Source organism: Podarcis erhardii (genome assembly GCF_964252035.2).
Source record: "Podarcis erhardii genome assembly, chromosome: 6".
NCBI classification, from domain to species: domain Eukaryota; kingdom Metazoa; phylum Chordata; class Lepidosauria; order Squamata; family Lacertidae; genus Podarcis; species Podarcis erhardii.
In genome coordinates, this window is record NC_138510.1 from 61,548,671 (window position 1) to 61,573,002 (window position 24,332).

The 24,332-nt window shown below is 39.0% G+C and overlaps 1 protein-coding gene across 10 annotated transcripts in view; it reads left to right on the forward strand.

The window, feature by feature from the left end:
* NFIA (nuclear factor I A) overlaps positions 1 to 24,332 on the forward strand; it is a 416,610-nt gene that overhangs the window by 263,467 nt on the left and 128,811 nt on the right. For all 10 annotated transcript variants that reach the window (XM_081867215.1, XM_081867220.1, XM_081867213.1 and 7 more), the window contains exon 3: positions 22,991 to 23,056. In XM_081867215.1, the coding sequence (XP_081723341.1) occupies positions 22,991 to 23,056 (66 nt within the window). The remainder of the gene's footprint in view (positions 1 to 22,990; positions 23,057 to 24,332) is intronic.

Consider the following 24,332-nt stretch of genomic DNA (forward strand, 5'->3'; position numbering starts at 1 on the left):
ACCTTGTTTGAACACTGAAGCCTTACTTGGTCCAGTATGGCATAAAGCCATGCATCAGTCATGTGACTCTAGGGATGGTGCTTGGTGCAGTACATGTGTGAAAATGTTTAATTAAAAAGTTTGACTGATGGCAGATAATTTAATGGATTTGGATTATTCAGTTAGTGTGGACTTCGCTAATATCAACATGCAGATGACCTAAGTCTCCATATCATCAGTATCAGGAGTTTCATCTTGTCCTCATACTTCTGTTGGGAAGCGAGGACAGAGTGTTCTAGATAGGGCCCATTCCCCCTGAATATAGCTTGGAGGTACTCCTAGATCCAGCATTATCTCAGGAGAACTAGGTGGCGTCAATGGTTAGAAGTGCTTATTTCCAGTTGCAGCTGGTTTGTCAACTCCAGCTGTTCCTGCTGTGAAAAAGCCTTGCCACAATAATGCACTCCCTGGTAACCTCTCCGTTAGATTACTGTAATGTACTCTACATAGGACTATTGTTTAAGATGGTCTGGAGCTGCAGCTAGTGCATTATGTGACTGCCAGATTTATGAGGAATGCATCTAATCAGAATTGTATAGCATCAATCCTGCAGGTTCTACACTGGTTTCCAGCATACCACCAGGTCCAATTAAAGGTGCTGTTGTTAGCTTATAAAACTTTAAATGACTTGGAACAAAAATACTTCAAGAAGCATGTCTCCCTATATCAGGCTGCCCAGGATAGGACCATTTTTACAGTGTCACTCCATTTATGGAACTCCCTCCTTTTGTGTATATGGTACTGTGTTCGCTGGGTTCTCAGTACCACCTAAAGATAACACCCTTTCACTCATGACTTTGAGAGAAATCGATTTGGTTGATGTAACAGACAAGGCCTTTGTAATGTATCTGCTTATATAATGCACAAGCATGTATTGATATAATGGTTTTAATTATGAGTTTAATAAATGTATTTTTTGTTTATTTTTATTGCTTTAGTTATTTTATTGGAAACTACCCTGTAATCTTAACTGAGGAAAGGCAGGTTAAAAATACAGTGGCTAAAATATATATAAAAAGGACATCATCTATAATATCTAGATTACTCTTGAAATCAGAGTGTTGGGATGACCAATATTTGGTCTGGCCCAATAAATATGATTTCTTTGTTTTATTCTTGGGAAGAACAAACACTGCACATTGATTATTACTTACTTTGTATCTTTTCCTATAGTAATTGATTCTGGACAAGAAGCACATTTAAAAATATTTGAGGGAAAGTGTGTCAAAGCCTGGCATTAATAGGAAAGGAATGATACGGTTATATTCCCTTCTCTTTCGTTTCTTCTTCCCTCTTTTCCTTTTGGTGTGAAATAAACATGAAGCCCATCCATTGCAGATTTAATTATTGTTCTGCTGAATGGTTTTAAAAAAATGCATGAAAACAGAAGGGCACAAGACTTCCTGAAGCTTTACTTGTCATGGCCATATGCAACTAATTGTGCATCATCCACCAGAACTGATAAATTTGGGAGACGCATTTCTAAATTTATTGAAGAAGGAGTCTGGGATTTTGATATGGAAAACTTGAAAAAGGTATTTGGAATCTGGATGAAATATTCATAGATATAAAAATTTCTAGTACCAAGAAAGGGCTGCTGGGTGCCATGATGACTGTGCCTCTGATTTCCTAATTCCTGTTTTCCCCTGTTTTCTCAGCTCTGTGTTTAAATAAACTCTTCTGGTTATGCCTTTCACACATCACTGCTTTTGGCTTCAAAGACTCCTTTTAATAACTTATTCTTTGGTTTCATTTCCTTTTGAACATGAAATGGTTTAACCAAACACGCTGTGTACTGTACACCCCCACTAACACTGTCAGAGGGGGAGAGAGACTTTATATGTAACAGTGAGTTTGTGTTCTTTTTGCTTATGCAGCCTGCTGTCCTTAATTTTTCAAGATAGTTTTTTTGGTGTGTTTTTTTATAAGCACTGTGTCAGACCAGTCCCTGAAATACTCAGTCTGGACCATGGTATCCACTGCTTTAATGGCAGTCTAAGGACCAAAACAGACATGATGTGGGCCACAGTTAAAGTGCCTACCTGTGTACAGTGGTACCTCAGGTTAAGTATTTAATTCATTCCGGAGGTCTGTACTTAACTTGAAACTGTTCTTAACCTGAAGCACCACTTTAGCTAATGGGGCCTCCTGCTGCTGCCGTGCCGCCGGAGCACGATTTCTGTTCTTATCCTGAAGCACTATTTCTGGGTTAGCGGAGTCTGTAACCTGAAGCGTATGTAACCTGAGGTACCACTGTACTTGTTTCATACTTTGATAGAGCTAAAGAACCCTTTGCTACACCTTGACTTTTAAGGAAGACAGCAGCCAAGATGCCTGTATGGGCTCTTTTGAGCATGGACCACATATTGCCTATGTCTGCTTATGTGATTGAGACTTGAGCCTTTTGGAAGGGGAAGCAAAGGAGTTTTATTCTCCGTCCTACACAGAGGCCATTTCATAGTAATGCTAATGCCTGTTGCCAGGATTACTTACATGAAAGATGTTGTGAACTCATGCCATTGAACTACGTTTCCATACTTCATGTCATCATGCTTTATCCTACAGTGATAACACATCTCAGCTAGTCCACCAAATGCATAGTACATTTCCATGAATTACTCATACACCGTTAAGGCAAATTAAACAATTACCCTGGGGTCACAGTAACAGATTTTTTCTCACAAACTGCAATTGCATTCTGCTAAAAATAGCTATGGTATTTTCTCTCTGTATCAATATATGGGAATTTTATGCTGCACCAGTTAGTGACTGGCACAGTAGAGAGATTCAAATAGGGCTGCAGAGGGTTGCTATATGCAGAGGGTTGCTATTTTTTTCCAGGACACGTCCTCTTTCCTAAAACGAGAGTTTTCATAGTGATCCATAGTTAAAAGCAGAAGTTGGTGGATGTGGCAACCCTCCAGGAAGCTGGACTGGCTTAGAATCCAGAAGACCCTTGGCTGCCCCCACCCCGAAATGCCCAATTTCAGGGCCTACTTCTGGCATTGGTGTTTTTTCCACCATCCTTTTCATGGTGACAACAGGATCATTCGTGGTGGCAGAGGCAAGCAGATGGGGACTTCTGCCAGATCCTAATTGCCTCCAGCAGCACAGCTGAGGGTTAGGATTGCAATCATAGAAAATAACTATTTTTACTTATTCTGTAAGTAAAATTTTTATTCTGTAAAAATTTATTTGGTCACCTATCAAGAAATATTCCATGGGCAATTGAAAATATAACATTACAACTTCAGTACACAATAAATAAAATCATCAAGAAGTAATGCTAAGGGTGTGTCTACATAGCTTGGCAATCCTGGGTTCATTTAATGTAGTTTGGTCCAGAGATGAACATATTTCTGCTTTATTGATTGCTTCCTTTCATAGTCCCACAGCTAATAAATATGTTCTTTTCCATGTTCTTTGTCTGTATGGATTGGTTTATTTTGGAACAACTAGTCAGTGCCTAGGGATTGGCCAATGACAAAAGGTGGGAACAGTGAAAAATTGGTTCTCCTGGGTCTTCAGTTCTCATTTTGTATCAGATGAGGAGCAGATGAGCTAGGTGCTAGGATACAATGAACTACAAATGTGATGGCAGATGCCTAGGGATAATGTGAAGTGTCTGTTAGTAATGTGATATAGTGCTTTAAATGGATGGTGTTTAATTTGGCCACATTTCAATCCAGGGTTGTCTTAACTGCAATAATTTAGGGCCTGCAGTGATACTTATCTGTCAGTATAAGTATGCTGGAGAACTTGGATATTTTCATTATTAATATGTTAAGGCTGATTTCCTATTTCTGTATCTTCACTTTGGGGATTTTGGGGGCAATCGTGGTTATGAGTTGCCATTTTTGTGTTGTTGTTTTTTTGTTTTGTTTTTGAGTTGTCTTTGACAATGCATATTTTATTGTCGTAAGCTGTGTCGAGTTTGGGTTTTGGGAAAAAGTTTGATAGAAGTTTTTAAAAATAAATAATACTTAAGCTGCAGCAAAGTAGTAGCATGGGCAACCCTTGAAGTTTTGTGCTACTCCAGTTATTCCAGTGGAAGCAGCTTTCCCAGCTTCATCTGTCAGGTTGCAACAACATGGTGGAAAAATGGGCCAGGTGCTGTGCGCCAAGTCCCAAGCAACTGTTTTGAGATTTGGCTGCACTGAAGTGTGTGAGGAATCGGGGCTTCAGTTTGCTCAAAATATTCATATCATGTTAGTCCCATCTGAACTGATACCTGCAAGGAAATGCAATAGTGATTTTGGAATAGTCATCTGTTCTGAAGGATGGGAAGATGTGGCTGGACTACAGTATGTAAACCACTTAGGGATTTTCTGTCAAAGTAAGCAGTATCTACAGTTAGTGAAGATGAATAAACATTAAAGCCATATGGATGAGGAAAAGAACCAGCGCCTAAGATATTCTGGATCCTGGGAGTAGAAGTTTGGTTCTGCCTGTAGATCTGAGGAAGGGAAGAGTAGGGGGTGAAGGTTGTCAGCTTCCTGAAACTGGGCAGGGGGTGATGGATGCTCAGGAATGTAGATTCATGGAGTTTAACAGCACCTATTGATTGTGTAAAAAGAGGTCTCAATGTTCTTTTTGTACCTAAGCTTTAATTCAGTATTCTTGTGCCCTTCCAGCTATGCATTTAAAATAAATTCATCATCCCTCTCTTGGTGTTCCCTTTTTGGTCACTGTAGGGGCATTCAGACAAATCTCCTCCCATGTTCAAATAATGTGTGGTGGAATCATAAAGCTGTACAGACTAGACCTAATTTTCACCACTGGGTATGTCAGAGGTCAGGGAGACATGACTGTTGAGTATGACCCCACTCACTCTGCTGTTGTGTGAGAGGTCTTTGTCCGGACACACCTTGTCTCTCAGTCAAAAAGAGAGAAATCCTGAGACTGGCAGAATGTGCTGGGAAAATGTTGATTAAAAGTTTGAAAAGGCAGAGAGAGCTGTTGCTCACCTGATCCTATGGAAAACAGTCTGCTGGTCTCCCTACCTTCCGCTTTTGTCTAAGATTTAACTCCCTTCACCTCACAACTTGTTGAATGGACTAAATACCCAAAACTTCAAATCAAACCTAAAACCAGGAGACCCTGGTGTTCCCAGCGGATATTGACTAGAAAACATAGAAGAGAGAAGTAAATAGTGTACGATGGGCAGAATCCTGTCTTTCGTTACCAGAGACCATGTGTTGGTGCTGTAGATCTTTTCCAGAATCTGCCCTATCATTATATCTACTTTGAGGAAGATTAGGAGGCAGGTGAGTGGAGTATATTCCAGAAAAATAGGTAAAGGGGCTGAAACCACACTGGTCACGAGGCAAATGGAATGGTTCAAATTCCATTACCGATATAATAATGTGTTTGTCTATACATATATCAGAAGTGCCTGTCTTTTTCGAGCTTATGTACATTCAAAGATAGAGTAAACACAAAGGTGCTTTTATTTTGTTGCTGAGAAGAGAAGGTCCTGATAAGTTTTCATAGGGAAGTCATTTATCAGAAGCACCCATCAGTTGAAAACTCTTAGTTCACACAGTTATTGCTTGATCACCTGATCTGAAGTACAGAATAGATATTGCCTGCTTTCCTCTCAAGTACTTTAAAGAAGTTATTTGGTTACCTAGACACAGACCCCATTTCTGAGCTCACTGTGGTGCTTTTTTAAAAACAACAACAACAACTTCAGTTGGCTTAAAAAACAGATTGCAGAGTTTGCACACTGTGAATTGTAATTAAAGTATAAGGGGTGCTTATTATATCAACAACTGGCATGAGAACCCCTGAGCAGCAGGTGACCCCCAACATGTGATGTCCCTAACAGCTAGGATCCTTTTTTCACTGGTTTAGCAATCTGAAAGACCAAATTGAAAGAAGCCTAGAGGCTGTATATTTCATTGGGTCCCAGGGGAAATGAGGAATACAGCTTCCTTCTGCTTTGCTGGGATATAGCCAAAAACTTTCTAGAGGCTCTGTTTCTGACAGAGGCTTGTTGAAGGGGGGGAAAACAACCTTCCACCCATCACCCATAGGACCATAAATCTGACATTTCCCACAGTTTCTTTGAGGCAGGGATGTTGCTGTGTCAGCAATATGTCCTGAATCTTATGCTTTGTATTGTTTGCAAAGGAGCAGTCAAGGGACCTCAGATGTTTTTTCTTTACTGTCCAGCCATTCCTGTGGTACAAAGTCACAGAGCTTTATAAGATACATAGATCAGAAGAGAATTAAATTTTTTCCAGAACTGGTGCTCTGCACATGCATTTATTTATTTTTTACTATTGGGGGGAAAAGAAGTAAAACTGAAAGTTCCATTTCCCCTGATAAATAAAGTAGACTGGGGTGTGGGTATCCATGGGTGTGATACAATTCAGTCTGACGTCTCCCAACAAAAACATACAAGGAAAAAATCCAAGATTGATGTGTGTGTAATCCTTGAAATATTTGTCCTTGGTAGATTGGTAGAAAGCATTATTAAACACACTCCTCTTAATGCAAGCAGCGTTGAATTCAGTGGAACTTTCTTCTGAGTAAACCTGCAAAGGATTTATTTTTAAGGCTTTGTTTATTTAAATGGATATAAATATTCCTGTCCAAGTAGCAATCTCAGCATGACTTCTGCAAGGCAAAATTGTGCACTGCTAATCATTTACATATATCTAAAGGGAAAAGAAGACAAGCAAACGTGGTCCATACATACTGTAAACCTAGATATACAAAAAGACCCTTGTTAGTGTCTTTTTGTTAGTAGGTCGATTAATGAAGTTGCTAAACATGGCATGATACTGTATAGATAAATAGATACTTTTTGTTGTATCGTTGTTTCATAGTGTTAGACCTTGTTGTTCACAGGAATCTTTAGAGTTTGCTGAAAACATTAACTTGAGTGTGCTCCATCATAGAAATGGCCAGTGCATGGTTTAAGATTTATTAGCAACGAAATAAAAATAAAAAAAAATGGAAAGTGTCTAAATAAGAGGCAGCAAGTATAATGTGAAGAAGAAATAAATAAATGTCTACAGGATACCATTGCCATAATTACCATTACAGTAGAGTACTTTTTAAAGAACTTTTTAAAGAAATATAGGACTGTCTGAAGCTGCTAGGCATAGTATCTAGAAATGCATCCTACACATGCAGTGAAAATCTCAGCTCTGATATGTAGGGTCAAATGCAGAATAGGTTTCTCCATCTTGCTGTTCGCGTGACTTTCCCATGAGCATCCAGATAGCTACAGTCAAAACAAAATAAAAAAATTCCTTCCAGTAGCACCTTAAAGACCAACTAAGTTAGTTCTTGGTATGAGCTTTCATGTGCATGCATCTGAAGAAGTGTGCATGCACACGAAAGCTCATACCAAGAACTAACTTAGTTGGTCTTTAAGGTGCTACTGGAAGGAATTTTTTTATTTTGTTTTGACTATGGCAGACCAACATGGCTACCTATCTGTAACAGATAGCTACAGTCAAAGATGAAATACTGATTTCAATGGACAATCGTTCAGACATAGCATGGCTAAATTTATTCTGTTGTTTTGTGTTGTTATTCTGAAAGGTACAACTGCTATGGTGATTTGAAGTGAACAGATACAATGTGTCTTTATTAATCTGTTTATCCACAGCATTGCCCAACAGATACTTCAGTTTACAGAACTGCAGATTTAATTGTCCAATGGATCTGCAAACATTTTATTCCCTTCTATTGTACACCACAGTGAGGTTAACTTCCTGTGCATGCTTTGTTGGTTCTCTGTCCCTGCGGTGACCCAAGTGTATAGAATGTACCAACAATTTGCTAGCAAGGCACAAACTCTCTGTATTGGCTTTTGCACATTGATCTTGTATGTGTTTTTCCCATTGCATTGGTGGATAGCCCTGAGCACAATTAGCGGTAATTTGTTTGTGTGGGCATCTCCTTCCTCCTCTATTTGCCACCCCTGGGACTAAAATGGAGGTAGAGAACATTTTGGGACCTGAGGGCCACGTTGTCCAATGGAAAACTGTTGGGGGCCACATTCCAGTTGCACAAAGAAACAAATTTTCCATAGAAATGTATATTTAATTCTTAGTAACACCGCTATGTGTTCTTCGTGAAAGAATACAAATAAGGTCAGTGCACAGCAGAAATGCAAGCAATCTTTACGGCTATTTAAAGCTTTAAAATGCAGTTGCACCCAGCAAATTTATTGCATGCAATTGTGAAGTGTATGGACTACATTTGGCGTATTGGTAAGGGACACAAGTTGGCTGAGACACTTTCCTCTCTGCTTGAGCTCTTGCAGAAAAGGGAGCAGCAGAAAAGGGAACACACGACAGCCAGGGTGGAAGGTGGGGTATAGACAGGTTGCTATGTGAGCTTGGAGCTCCCACAGCAGTCTGGCCCTAGTCTGCCTCAATGCTGTCATGTAACAGCAGGAAGGCCAATACAGTGGATCCTGGGCCAATTTAGCCTCATCACCTCCCTACCCACAGAAAGCCTCATTTTGGGACTTTATAAATATGCAACATTGGTCTGTGGAAACATTGAGAAAACTCCTTACAATTCCTAAACCATTAAAATGCTGTCCTTAATCATTGTTGCATGTATTAAGAGCTGCTGGTTCTGTTGGTTATCGTTTACAGGGCCACAGCATCCCAAATTAGTTTTAGGTATATAACTGACACTTATCATTCTTCTACATCCATTATTTGCTCTTTCGTGTGTTTAACAGTATAAAACACTTGTGTAATTCAAAGGAATATAGATTTCAGCCAAACTGCCTCCAAAATTATCTTCTTTCCTTTGATTTTTTTTCAATGATTTTTAAGACTTCATATGTTTGAACTGTATTCTGTCTCTTTAGTCTCAGCATGGCATAGGATTTACAGATTTTTAATTTATTAAAGATATAGAATTGTAAAGGAAAAATAGAAGTAAAACAGAGCCTAATATGGAAATATTATCAGGAGTTATAGATGATACAGCCAGATGAACAAAATGGCGTTCTTTTACTTCAGTGTAAGGATTTAAACAAGGAGCTTAAATAACATCAGTTATAATAATGAAAATCAACAAAACTAATTAGTGACTTTCCTAATGCAATAAATTAGTTCTCTTAGTAAAGTTTCAGTTATTCAGAAAGTGGGCAATGGTAACTCAGTAGAGGTGGGGAGTTGCACTTCTGCTCATTTTTGAAGCCTGCAGAAGCATTCCCTGGTTGTAGTTTTCAATGCTACATGATCATTTTCATTCTGAAACAGAAGTAGAAAGTGATGCTCTCTGCCAGTATCATGACCAATCTTTAAATTGGTCTCTTAAAGCTTTGCTATTTTTAATTTCCCGTCCAAGCTGCAGTTGCTGAGCACGACATCAAGTGAAAAATAGCCTTTACTTAATATTTTGAGTGCAACATTTTAAAGCTTTCTCTCCATCCCATATGCTTTATATTAAAAAGAGAGTAGCATAGTTTTCTCTACTTCACTCACATTGGTGAGCATCTGCTGCCCTTCCAATGAGAAGTTATTTTTAAAATGGCGAGTTTCTTAACATATAACCTAGTACTTTGAGCTTTGGCACAATCTACTGCAGCATATTGAATCTGCGGGATACTATTATCTTTCCAAGTTTTTAACTCTAGCATCTTCGTGAACAACTTACCGACAAGCTATCAGATTAAAAGGGGGAGGGAACTTTATCACGGCACAACAAATCTTTTTTAGGAATGCCTATAATGATACAGATGCAACTATAATGCACCCTTAATATCATGACATTTGGGTTTGTTTCTAAATTCCAATTCAGTTTTCTTGTAAGCAACTCCCTCTGGTTCTGTGTGAAATAAGGATGTTTGTATATTTGACTTTTACCTATATGGGTATGCAAAGGTGTAGGGGGAAATTTATGCACGCATGAACACCATATGAACTTGACATGACGTTTTGTTTTACTATATACCAAGGGCCTAGGCTGCAGCCGCCCTAGGAAGACAAATATGCTACTTTGGTCTCAGTTGATTAAAAGAAAAAGTGTTGGTTTGGGTATGAGACAGATATAAGAAACAGCGCAATTGTGTAAGACTGGCAAAATCAGGAACTTAGACATTGTGCTCAAATCTGTTTTCTGTAGTTCAGTATATTTTCAAATAGTTTCTTCCCCCCCAAAAAAAGTCTTTAAAAAAACTTGGAAAGGAAGCACATTGTTTGAAATAAAGACCAAGAAATGGCAAGTCATTAGGGGGGGAAATCCTTTTGGCTACTGCAACTGAATATGAATTTAGCCAAACTGACGTAGAAGCTGCATCAAAAGGTGTTAGGTTCATACTCTAGCAAATATAAATATTTCAGCCACTACATGAACCTATCATTTAAAAATAACTTTCTAGAGTCATGTTTTTGCTCACTGATTTATTGGGCTGCTAATAATTGATCAAATAAATATTGACCTCCCACCCCAACAAACTTGAACAGTGAGTGTGGGTTGTTCTTTGGTGTCTTTTTTATCCTTAAGTATTCTGGCATATTGGAACAGATGAGGTTCCTCTCATTCATTATGGTGGAGTTTCTTGTTAAAAGTGAAGATAACTTAACCTAATGGATTGCATATCTTTGGCCCAATTAGAATACCCTATGTGGGTCCTCAGATTTCCAATATTAAAAATATTTCAGAAAATGGGTCTTAGAAAGACCTCTTCCTAAGAGACACCAGACAGACGGCCCTAGTTAGGGTTGATAGTACTGATTTTAATTGACTGTTGGTTTCTCTGCTGGTTTAAGGATATCACTTGTAGAACCAGATAGGAGTTTTGGTAAATATTGATACCAGTCTGAATTTGAAGGAAGCCACTCTGGTTTCACATTGGATTCAGAGTAGGTAATCCCATGTGGAAGAGTATTTTTAATTAAGTATGCCAGAACTCAGAGTGATACAGTAAGCCCTTCTGTCATTTAGCTGCAAAGCACAGGGAGGAAATTTCCTTGTCCTGTTGTACAACATGAGACTGAAGAAGTGGAGAGCCAGCAGCAGATCGCCTGCGCCTAACTGGTTGCAGTTGTCCACATCAGAAGTCTTCTGAACTATCAGATGGGCTAGCTAAGTCATCAGAACTGGACTCCAACAAAAGGTCTATCAAGGAGAACAAGGTGGAGGAAACTCAAATAACCATTAACATTCCACATTAGCCTTTCAGCCCTTGCTTCCCAAGATTGTTGGACCTGAATGTAGTCAGTCACCCTGCTAAGGTCACAGATGAACATTTTATGATAAAGTACATTGGTCCATCCCAATCCATAAATCCACCCAGCAACTGAACAGGAAGCATTCAAGGTTATTCTGACAAGGAGGCATATTTGTAGACTGCTGACTTTCTTCTGAAAGGAAAAATTCTCATACCGTGGTGTCATTCACTTGGTATCCAACCTGCTAAAGTCGAGGTTTGAGATTTCTTGCAAGATTGTCAGGATGAGGTTCTCAAACTGAATACTTTAAAGAGACACCTTGAAGTCCTAGAGAGCATAATTTCCAGACTTCTTCCTATATTAAGATTTTTAAGGGTAAGTGCTGTTCTCTTTTTAGAACCTATATTGAAGACTTCCTTTGATACATTATGCACAGTATTGTGTTATTTCTTATGCATTGAAAATATCATTTCTTATCTCTTCCGCCAGGAGGGTGTTGGAGCTGGGTTCCATGCCAGGCCAGGCTATATTTGTGAGCGAGTATGCCTTTCATATGTCGCAATGGTTCTTCACCTCAATCCAGGCTTTAAAACATGATTGGGCAGCTCCTTCTGTTTCTGCACACCATTCACATACAAAGTGGAGGGTTGGGTCTGATTTTTACAACAAAAGAAGCACAAGGTTGATATTGGCTCCTCCCCAGCCTCTTCCATTGCTTAGGATGCCCCATTGCTTTTTACACTTTTCACCCCAAACTGCTGTCAGAGTTGGGCTGACAGAAAAGTGCATAGTGTGTCTCCATTCTGTCCAATTTGGCTGTCATTCTTAAATTCTGGTTGGAGGTGAAGAACCATTCTATTTGTGAGAAGAAGACATAAGCTGGTGCCTTTTTTTTTTTAACTGTTGGCAAGAACTGGCATGGTTCTCTTTCTCTCTTTTCTGGTCTTTTTTATTATTGGAAAAAGGTAGGGATTCCCCTTATGTACAAAATGCCCTCAAGGTATTTTTCTTCAGTACAACACATTTCCTGGTAGATTCCTCTTTTTCATAACTGTGACATGTTAATAGGAGTATGAAGGTGTTTACTTCCTCCATTGCAAAGTTGCTCAAGCCCTGCATTTTAGAAACTTTGAAAAAGGAAAAAGAACCATGGGACTTCCTCTGCATTATATGTCATATCTCATTTGCAAGAGGGACCAGCATCTTGCTGTGTCCTGCAATCTGGAGTGTCCCTGGAGGCGTGTAGATAAGCTTCATATCTCTTTGTAAAATATTACAGAATTGAGACACTTTCATCTGCAAATGCTGTGTTTGGGCATACAGTACTTCAGGCTATCCTAGACTAATTCTTTCTTCTTAACAGGAGAGTTAGTGTTCACTTTATTTGAGTATACCCTTTCTTTACTGCCCAGTGGCACACACTACGTTGTGGGGTTGTACTGCTTTGGTACACCCCATTCACCTGGAGTGACAACAGATATAACTTAAAGAACAGCCAAGTGGTTCTTACCTATTACTTGATCTTCAGCTATATCTGCTGCCACTGTTGGTTGTCCCTCTAAGAACAAAGAATGTGTGTGTATATATAAACCAAAAGAGAAAACAAAGCTGGAAAATATGTTAGTGTAGTTTCTGAGATTTGTATAGCCTTGAGGAAAGAAAACTGCTACATTGAAGGGGAATGAAAATGTCTTCCCTGTTCCTAAACTTTGGTTTTGACACTGCAGTTTTGGTTTATATTTTTTTTTTAGATTTTTGAAGTGCTGTTTCTTGCTTGCTGCTTGGGAAGTTATTGACAGAGAAACCACAGGAAAGGGTCATTGAGGCAGTCTTTGATGATGATGATGATGATGATGATGATGATGATGATGATAACAATAATTTACAGTCATCCCTCATCTTATGGATGCTTCAGGTTACGTGTTTTCAGGTTACGGACTGCGGGAAACCCAGAAGTACCGGAACAGTTTACTTCCGGGTTTCGCTGCTCGTGCATGTGCAGAAGCGCCAAATTGCACCTTTGCAGACACAGCGCTTCAGGATGTGAACGCTGCAGGTTGCAGACATGCCTCCGTCATGGATTACATCCGCAACCCGAGGTTCCACTGTATTATTTATACCCTGCCCATCTGGCTGGGTTTCCCCAGCCACTTTTGGCTGCTTCCAACAGAATATTAAAAACGCAAAAAAACATCAATCATTAAAAACTTCCCTAAACAGGGCTGCCTTCAGATGTCTTCTAAAAGTCAGATAATTGTTTATTTCTTTGTCATCTGATGGGAGGGCGTTCCACAGAAGGTCCTCTGCCTGGTTCCTTCAACCTCACATCTCGCAGTGAGGGAAGCGCCAGAAGGCCCTCGGTGCTGGACCTCAGTGTTAGGGCTGAACAATGGCGTGGAGACGCTCCTTCAGATATACTGGGCCGAGGCCGTGTACTGATACCAGTACACTTTCTATCCTGAACAGTGAAGCATATCCTATACTCCTGGAGTAGCAGTGAGATAATTCATCTCAGAAGTAAGAATCTTGTTTGCCCTTTCCCTCACATTTGGTCAACTGTTTTATTATTTACTTAGTAAGACATTTATATTATGTCCTTCTGGTGTAAAAACACTATTGCAATTTCATTCTCATCAGGAGAAGCCCCGCTTGTACCTTCTCCAAAACTGGCTTGGGAGAGGGATTGGGAGAACACACAGAACTGTGTGTTGGGTGCGAAGAGGAGGGATTGTTCTATCTGGCAAGCTGAAAAGTTTGCCATGATGAAATCACTAGCTCAGTGTTGAATTTCTCCCTATATATTTTATAATCTATCTTTGTCATAATACAGTTAATATTGTGACTATTTTACAGCCACTTTTCAGATTACACCGAGATGACAGGTTTAAGGGAAAGATCTAGAGTAAAAAATGATCTGGAATAATTTTTAAAATTTGGACACTATAATTAACAATGGGTCCACCATGTCTGCCTGCTTGTTGGCATAAATCATCACAGGTCCGATCAGCATTTTAAACTGCTCTGTGGTGCACATATGCAGCAGAACTATGATGGCTCTAAATAGGGCAGTTCAGATATTTCAAAGCACTTGAGATTAGTACAGTGTGAAGTAATTTAAAATTATTGTACTGCAATTAATTTTAAATAACTGAACTCTGCATATGTCTAGAAAGCCATAGAGATCCAATTGGAAGCTCTCTAAAATTTTAAATGGCCCAATAAATTTAAATCACGTTAGAATTCATAGAAGTGGATAATGTAAATCAGTCGTAAGGGCAGGTTAGGAAATGGATAGGAGGACGGAGACTCTAATTTGAATAGATATATATTTTCAGTTTGGAGTTTATAATGATGAAATGTGATCTTAAGTTCTCTAAGATAAGGAGGGCATCAATTGTTGATCCTTGTTGTTCTTTATTTTTTCATATTGTGGATGCTCAGGAATGCAAGTTTCCATTAACACTTTTTTCTGTATTACAAGGGTTGTGTTGTTATCACGCTACCTCCTTCCAGCATAATACCTTTGTCATGGCTCAGATAATACCAGTAGGAGCCTATGACTAGCCCCAAAACATATTTTACCATAAAGTAAAAGCAGCCTAGAAATTTTACATATGCTACACCATGGTGGTAACTTACTGCCATAGAAGAATGAAGAGCCAGTCCAAGTATTATGAAGAAATGATAAACGTGCCAGCACCAATGAACACTTTGGTACTAACCAGTGATAGCAGGAACACCAATAGGAAATGAGGTTAATTCCAACTCTTTTGAGAGAGCCATAAATTATCTCAAATTTAGAATGTTTTCATAGTGAATTTTTGGTTGTAGAATCTTCACAACTTTTATTCAGCTCCACCTATTGCTGCAAAGGTATAAGTACTCATACTTACGCTAATTCAACTCTTCTCCCCCCCCCCTTTGGAATTTGCTTCATCTCCTTTTTCTAAACCGCCAACCCCTAATCAGTATACCATTGGAGCCATTGTTACTTTCCTTGGCAACCAGTTAGGAAGTGAGTGCAAGTCCCAAGACTGGGTGCTGAACAAAAAGTTCTTTATGAAGTGCTTTAAGGTGCAGGTTACTGTTGGTTGCGTATAAGAGGTTTTTCTTTTTCTTTTTGGGTTTTTTTTAAGGGTTCCCTCCCAATCTTGACTCACGTCTTGCAGGCAAATCCAGAGTGGTGGAACTGCAGGAGGCCCCTCAAGAGCTCCTTCCTTGAAGCTGTACCTTTCTTTTAGACAGTTGTCATTATCTTTGTCTAAAGGTCACGGCTAAATTGAATAAAAGGAAAGCTGTGTGTTCCTGTCGATGCACAAAGGCAGTATTGACTTTCCTAATCCAGTTTGCTGAGGGGTGAGAGAATTAAATTAGATATCTAAGCACAGAAATTGAGAGCCTTTGAAAACAAAGATAAGGAGACAGGCTGTATTTTCCCCCTTTTTTTCCCTGGGAGCTCTGGGCTCACGATTTTGCAGGTGTGTCATCTGATCCATGGCTTGCATCGATCAAAACTGTGCCAATGCATATTTAATTAGCAAGGGGACCCTGGATGCATTATGGCCATCATCCGTATATTGAATGGACTGTCAGACTTTTTGAATGCTTCCCAGCTACCCCCCTCCTCCCACCCCGCTTGCTTTGTCGTTTGGGGAGCTTCTGCATTTTGTCTGAGCAGCTAAAAGTTTCTTTGTTTTTAGTTGCTGATGCATACAACACGACTGAGGAGAATACAAACAAGTTAAGTTTATTTTGTCTTCGGGGGAGGGGAAGCCTGAAAATTTGGGTTTTAATTCCTTTGGGCAACAGATTTTCTCCTCCTGTGTTGTTCTTTTTTAGCGTAGTTGTGCAGTGTTTTAAGAATATTTTCATAAAGCCGGAAGCCTTTTATGACAGTATGAATTAAGTCAAAAGTTAATGTATGCTGCTACAAAAGAAATATGGTCTAGTAATAAACAAAGGGAGCAAACCTCTAAAAAAGCAAACATTTATAAGTGTATTAAAAACTAGCAACAAATTCCCCCTCCCCTCTGAAACTCTGTTGCCTATCACTCCATACCAGTACATTGTTCATGCAAAAAAATAGAATAACTTAAACTGAAGCCAAATTCTATATTTTTTTTTGAGTCTTGTAAATATCATAATCATATTATATATACAGTTCTTGAGATATAGCCTGCAATAAGGATCTTTTGTGCAGCCCCCTCCTCCCCCCCCCCAAAAAAAGTCATCTTGGAGTTTCTGGGAACTCCTTTTTACAAAGCGGGACAACTCAGACAAAGTGTTGCTTGCTAAACAGATGTAATACACAAAGTCTGCTTAGAATAAAGGGCAGCAGACTGTGCGCACATGTTTTGGTTTCATTCATGCTCATCAGCATAGTCTAGCTAGTTGTTTTTGCTCATCTACTTATGGGCTGTCTTAGTACAATTTTCTGGTATAGTAACAAGGAGTGGGAGGTTGGGGGGATTGGCCACAAAAGTTTGCTGCAAGGGCTCCTGGGAAATATATTTGCAGACATCTTCTCACAAAGGCTGACTGCTTCCTGGCTTAGACAGAGTGTTGCCTGATAAACAGACTTAACACAGAAATGTCTGTCTGGAATAAACAACAGCAAGCTTTGATTTACATTTCTATTATCAAAGATAATCTCTTTCCCAGTGTATGGGAATTAAGAGTCCTCTCACAAAAATGAGGCTAGGGTTGCTGTGATTTTACCACTGTGTGGAACCCTTTTTCTCAGGAGTTAATGGGATACAACTTAGGTAAATAGAGTTGCTGAAAAGGAAAGGACTTTGAAGTTAAGGGGTAGGGTAGAGCAGTGAAGAGCACTTGAGCAACAAGTTGAATATACTGTACCTGTATCTATACTGCTGAGGGAAAATTGGAAGCTGATGTAAGTTGCAGGTGGTAAGCAAATCCACCTAATTATTATTTTTTTCAAATGCCCACCTTAGGCTAGGGATGGGGATTTGCGGGGGGGGGTGTGTGTTAGGGAACACTGTTGGAGTACCCTCAGGCAGTCCTGCATTTCTTTATACTTACCCAAGAAAGCGCACAGACTTATCCCAGAGTTTCCTCCATGGTGTAAAGCTTCATTTTCTTGCCATTAATGGCTCTGTCCTCTCCATCCACATCACTGAAACTGGAAATGCCTGTCCTCACCATACTTCTTTCTGAGTCCTTCGATTATATACGTAGCAAGGGATCACACCTCCATTTTCTGAAAAGCATTCATGGGGGAAATAAGCCATCCCACAAAGTTCTGCCTGTTATTCAAATCAGGCTCCCAATTGACACTCCCAGTGACTACTACTCTCAGAAAACTATACAAATGTGCTACCTTGCCTCTACCTATTGGGTTTTTAGATGTTAAGAGACATGAATGTTGTCCCATAGCATCATTCTTTGACTCCATGAAACTAAAATATGTATAACCTAGTCCTAAACATGTTTATTCATACATAGTTGGGCACTGTTGGGTTCACTGAGAGTTCCTTCACCATGTATATGTTCAATATTGCAACTCATGACAGCAAAAGCAATTTCCATGCGTGAAAGAAAAGCCACATTTGGGCAAAGATCAGAGATAGTATATATTCCTCTTCCCCCCAAAATAATTTCAATGGATATATTTGACATATTTTGCTCAATGAATATGTGATCTGTAGCCATAAACTAGCCCATAGTATTATTTTCCTTCAATCTTCTACTCATAGTCTTCTGCACATGTTTATTTATAAATGTCATTATTATTAATTACGAATAATGACTTTGGGTTTGAATCACCTGCCATCTTCTCAGTTCCAATTCTTAATGGGTTTATAGGTTTATCCCCAAGTTGTCAGGGGAAAAATAGAGAGTAGAATTCTTTGAATCAAAAAGGTCAAAAGGCTTTTTCTATGTTAGAGAAAGAGGCTGCAGCTTTCTGTGGTTTTTAGAGACTGATAAAGTTTCAGGATCCGAGTTAGGATTTTGATATAATATTACTGTGCCTGTGAAAGTCAAGAAATCCTGTCTAAGGGCTAAAAAGTCTCAGAAAACCTGATCATGAAATCAGATGCTGCATCAGAAGAAGAAAGTTTGGCTCGTCTGTCATGCCATTTCTCTCATTAGACACAGTATATTCATCAAAAGTAGAGGAAATATATGTGATTACTAGGGGCTGTCTTCCTTTCTGTTGTTGCCCACCTACCCACCCACCCCTTGCTAATTCCCTCCCTTTACACCTTGCCCCAAGCCCTATCCCCTCACAACTCCCTCCAACCCGCTTCACTTCACAGCCCCTTCTCCTTCACCATCCCAGCCTACCTACCAACCCCTCCCAAGCCATTGCCAACCCAGTTCCCTCTCAGTTTGTCCAAAACTCTCCCCTTGCAATGCATCCCAAGATCCCCCTGTTGCTGCCACCATTGACAATGGAAAAGAGAATGGAGAAGAGAAAGTCCACTTAGAGACTCCACAGTATAATTCCTTGGGAGCAGCGCCATATAACTAGCTGATACAGCCCCGGAAAAGCTTATCTATAGGCTTTTTTCACCTTCCAATACTGTGATGTTTATGATTTGTTGGAATCCACCAGCAAACGTTTCCTCAAACTAGATTACTGGATGTGTGTGACTAATAATTTACTTCACTATAATGGCTCTATCTCCATCTGTAATAAATTAAAGTCTCACTTTAATAATACCGGGCACAATCTGCTTTTAAATCCCATTGATTTCAGCGGCAGAGTTATGTGTATGTTTAACTTCCTTCCATTGATGTTAATGAGATTTTAAAATTATTATGTTTAGTTGGATCAGAACTGCCCTGTTTTCATAATAATTTTATAATTATTTATCTTACCTGCCCTAACAGCAATAAAACCTGCTTTGAGGGGAACACCAATTTAGTATGTATATGGTTATGCATTTTTGCATGATTCTTAATTTATGTAGGTGGTGGAATATAACTCTGCCTCTGTGTGTTTGTGTATATGAGTGTGTGTGTGGAGGGAGAAAAAAAATACCGTAAATGAATGGCTAACCTGAATTTATATTAAGTAATAATATTAAGTAATATTAATTTAATTCAAATGTGGATGAAAATTTCTTTCATTTACATAAATTAAATATGTTATCTACTCTGCACATTGATTTCACTGGATATGTTTTGTGTGCATCAGAACACAAAGTGTGTAATATACTGTAAAAGCTGGATTTTGAGTTATCTTTTTAGCAATCCAAAATAGGGAAGTTACAGTCAGCATACTATTGAATAGGGCTGTGGTGTGTGAACCAAATGAAAACCCTCTGCTGTGTACTTTGCATTTTTAGGACTGCTCTGTGAATTTCCTCTTTAATAACCAAACACTGAAACTCTTGACTGTGTCAAATCATCTTCAGTATCTGAATAAAAATCAAGGAAACAGAATTATATTTTGTTTTGAAACATTTTGGTAGTTTGCTTTCTTCAGAGCCATAGTTCCCATGTTTAATCCTGATGGTAGCTGAAAAGACTGAAGGGTCTTTTCAAAAACAGAATAAATTTAAAAGCCAGGATGAAAAAAGAAGGTCAGAAAAAGTATAAACACTGGGATAAATTTGTGACATCCAAGCTTTATTGTATTTCAAATCCAAGAACGACATAGTATAATTTTATATTCCTTGTTTGCAACATAATATCATAATATCCCTTTACATTACTTGTTTATGTACAATACTTCATTCTGATATTATTGTAATTGTACATGTCAATCAGTATTATATATTTTAGACCCTAGAAGGCACTGAACTCCAGTATAGTTGGGTGTCTCTTGATGCTGCTGTTTTTGTTTTGAGGGGCAATAATTATTGTCTAGCTTCCTAGCTGTTTCCTCTAAGTGCTCCATGCCATGGTATGGGAGGTCAAGTTTTAAATGCACCAATTTCTGACAAAGAAAATTAGCACCATTTTCTGCAGCAGACACAGAAATAATAATCCTGTAATGGCTTGATTTGAATAGAAATACCATGTCACCCACAAAACTCTGCCATGCTTACAAATCTATCATCTTTGCTGAAGTAGGCCTTAAACACAACTCTGAGACTGTTCTGACCAATTTTGATGCCCATTTCATCCACAAGAGAAATGTAGTTTATAGGAGGACTGGCTTCCATCAAAGAGCTCAGAAGCCATAACCTGGATAATCTCCTAAATCATGCAGTAGTTGTCGAAATGGCACTATGGAGAGTTGGAGAAACAGAATGTTTTGGGACATTGATCCTGTGGACTTTGTTTTAATACCTTACACCAAAGCATGAATCATACGGACAGCATGCAGAATCTCAGTACCCTTCTCCCCCCAAAATGGAAATTAAGCTGGAAAGAATGGAGGAATGCGATAATAGGAAGTATTGTAGCATGAACCATTGGTCCCAGATATTAAGACAACTGAGAAAATAAATACATTTGTAGATCTGAAAAAGCATAATGATGCTGTAGTCAGAAAAAAACAAACCATGATATTGCAACCTTATAACATGTTGCTGCTCTGTTCTTGTTTTAAAAAAATGATAAGATTCTTGTCTTGCTTCCTGACTAGTGTGTCCTTTAAGCCTTCCATGGCAAAAGTGGTATACAATTATATATAAATTTAAAAACAAAACAAAACAGCGTGACCCAATAGCATTTAAAAGAATAGCATACAAATAGTTAGCAACTCCTGCAGCCCAGTCATAAACACATTTATTCAGATGTAGGTCGCATGTGGGTTATTCCTAAGTAGGGGTACATAGGATTACAGAATTAGAATTTTAACGTGCAAGCCATTTCATCTTAAATGACAGTATAATAATACTATCTCACAACACTGAAATTTGGCACAGTGCTAGATGAGTTGTTTATTTTTTTAATCATTTTCGTTTTCTTTAGAAAAATCAAGGAAAAATTATTTGTTAATGTTTGGCAATAAAGACACTAATTCTGAAATCCACTATGTCACTAACAGTTTGGTTCAACTGAACACATATTGAAAAAATGCATTTGAATGAAACTTATTTTAGATGTTTAGATGTACAATTGTAAATATACACATTGTTTCATGTACTTTAATTAGCTATAGTTTCTTAGTTGATACGGGCTTGTCTATTTTACTCTACAGTGATACCTCGGGTTACAGACGCTTCAGGTTACAGATGCTTCAGGTTATAGACTCCGCTAACCCAGAAATAGTACCTTGGGTTGAGAACTTAGCTTCAGGATGAGAACAGAAATCGGGCAGCAGGAGCGGGAGGCCCCATTAGCTAAAATGGTACCTCAGGTTAAGAACAGTTTCAGGTTAAGAATGGACCTCCAGAATGAATTAAGTTCTTAACCCAAGGTACCATTGTATAACAAATGCATATTGACAGGAGGTGCGGGGGGGGGATCCATACGGAGTATCAAAAGTTTCTTTATGGTAGTCTGATAATTAAAATATTCATTAGCTTAAAAGCTAGCACGCTTTTCAAAAAGTAATACGTTATCATAGTTTGACCCAAAGTCATCAGCAGTACTTCTTCTTTCGTGCTGTTAATACCTCAAGGGCGGTGTTATCACTTCATAGCAATAGAAGTAAGATTTTCAATTTAATCACAGTATGGTGTTATGACCTTTTGATCTTGTGTGGAGTTCTCTCTAAAATGTGGTCAAATTTCAGACTTTTTCACTGCACCTTGGAAATTCAAGGTGAAGTCAACTCAAGGGTTGCCACAAGCATAAGCTTCTCTCTATCAATGTCAATTAGACAGAAGGGGGATCTGTAACAAAATGCTGGTTTCAGCCAGCCATGCTTTCTTCCATGATATTATACATTGCAGGGGGCTGAAGCAGGGCATTTCATTCCTTCTGCAGGCTCACACATACAATTTCCTGGTTTTCTCTTCCAGCTGACACTCAGCAGTCATGACTACTGAGCACTGAGCATGCTCAGATGACATTGGTCCATTTCTTTTTCCTTCTTGTTTCTCATTGGCTCTTCTTTGGCACCAAGGTCCTGTTTTGGTACCAGAATCTATCACCATTCACCACTTGAGTTCACCACTTAAAGAGAGCAATAGATGGCTTTTCTGAGCATTTTTGGCTAACTCTCAGAAAGGCACAGGTATGGGAAGCTCTTCCACCAGCTGTCTTTCCCCCCAGTTTTCATCCTCCCCAGCTTCACACACTATCTAGGTTAAGAGGAAAAAGGAAAATAGCAGGTGTGATCCCCAGCTTTTCTGAAGTTTCAAGGTCTGCCAACCCTGGGAATTGCAGCTCTGGGAACCTGGGGCATTGGCATCAAGAAACAGAGAGGTTTCTAGGGTTTAGGAACAGGCATAGCTCTTTATTCAGGCTAAAATTCATTCAGAAGCTTCTGTGAATTAAAGCAGCTGATTAAGCCTGTGCAAGGTAGTTAATAATACAAACATGAAAAGGTTAATGTCTCAACAGCAAGTTGTTAGGCTATTGAAAAATAATGACATTGCAGTATTAGGGAATCTCACATGCTCCAAACCCACACTGGATTACAAAGCCAAATTCTTTGCCTGACGGCATGGTTTTTCAAAGTTTTCTATAATTATGAATTTTGGTTTCAGATTTTGTAGAATCTATTCTACAACAAAGTTTCATTAATGGAAAACTATGTAATGTAATCTGATTACTCCATTAAAGTTCAGTGAAAATATAATACTGTATATTCTATCAGATGGAAATATAGACTGCAATATATATCATCTAAAGTCTGGAGCTTGGAAATCTTATTTCCACAACCGATTACTATAATTTTTGGGCATTTTTATGTTTTTTAGATTCAAGTCAGTCTGAAAGTCCAAGCCAGCCAAGTGAAGCTGATATCAAGGACCAGCCAGAAAATGGTAAGTATGTACCTGTTGCTGCCTTAGATTCTTTGAGTCCATATCTGTTTGGGTTTTCCCCAGGCAAAATTAGACTTGCACTGTCTCTTAGCAGCAAGTGCCTTACCTGAGCTGTGTGGAGTTGGTTGTGATTAGCAAGGTCAGCAGAGCCCAACAATCCCCACCTACTGATCACACACACACCCTTCACTGCTAGTTACCACCCTCCCTCTTCTCCGATATAAGAGTATTTTTTTCTTGAGGAAGGGGATCAGCTGGCTGGGACATGCAAGAACTGAATGGAACCTGCAAGAACTGTACTGTTCGAGTGCTGAAGATGCACACACACAAAAGCCACTGACTTAAGCACTTGAGCAGCTCAGTTGATTTGGGGGGAAGTCAGGTGGATGATGACACTTGGTTACTTTCCTCGCTGAGACTTAAGCATGTGCCATTTTGAACATAGCCTTTCCCAGTCAGCAGATTTGCTTTAGATCTTCATTAAGAACAGGTTCAGCATTCCTCGTAATGTATGGAATATTGTGGGTGAGTAGCTTCTGCAACACAAATTAGTAAGATGCAAACTGCACCAGCTATTCCTTGAATGTGCCACAGGAGAGTAAAAGCAGCAGCAAAACACACGTGATATTTGAAGAGCTGGGCGCCATTTCAAGTCGAAGAGAATTGAATCCCAGGAAGTCCTTGTGCAAGCAGAATGAGTCCCACTAGTGCATTGGAAACCCCCTCCCTCTTCTCCCAGTATGTGTCCCCCTCCCAAACCCCTCCTAAATCTGTTCTGAAGAACAGATTGGGAAGCAGGAGGCGAAAGGAATGGAATGTTCCACTGCACAAGTGGAAATTGTTTTTCTCATGCAAGGACTCAGACACAATGCAGGAGCTAGAGTCCTTTAAAAAAAAAAGCAAAATGAAGTTGTTTGAAATCCTGATTTCCTATTACTTCTTTTAGATTAAAAACATAAACAAACAAAAGTAGAAGACAGTAATGAAAATGTATCAGGAGACATTCTTTAACCCGTGTTCAGCCTTGATAGATCTGTGTCATTCTGCTTCCTGGGCCCCTCTCTTATCAGAACTCTTTTTCCTCCATGGTGAATTCATGCCATTGAATGCTTTTGTCTAAACATTTTGTTAACATTGTCTTTTTTAAAAAAGAAGAAGAAGATAAACTTGACGATTCATAATTTCCCCCCATCAAACTACATCAAATTTATTAGAATGTGTATGGGGACATGGTATGCCTTTCAAACTTCAGCATTTTGAAAAGAAGTCAAGCCCT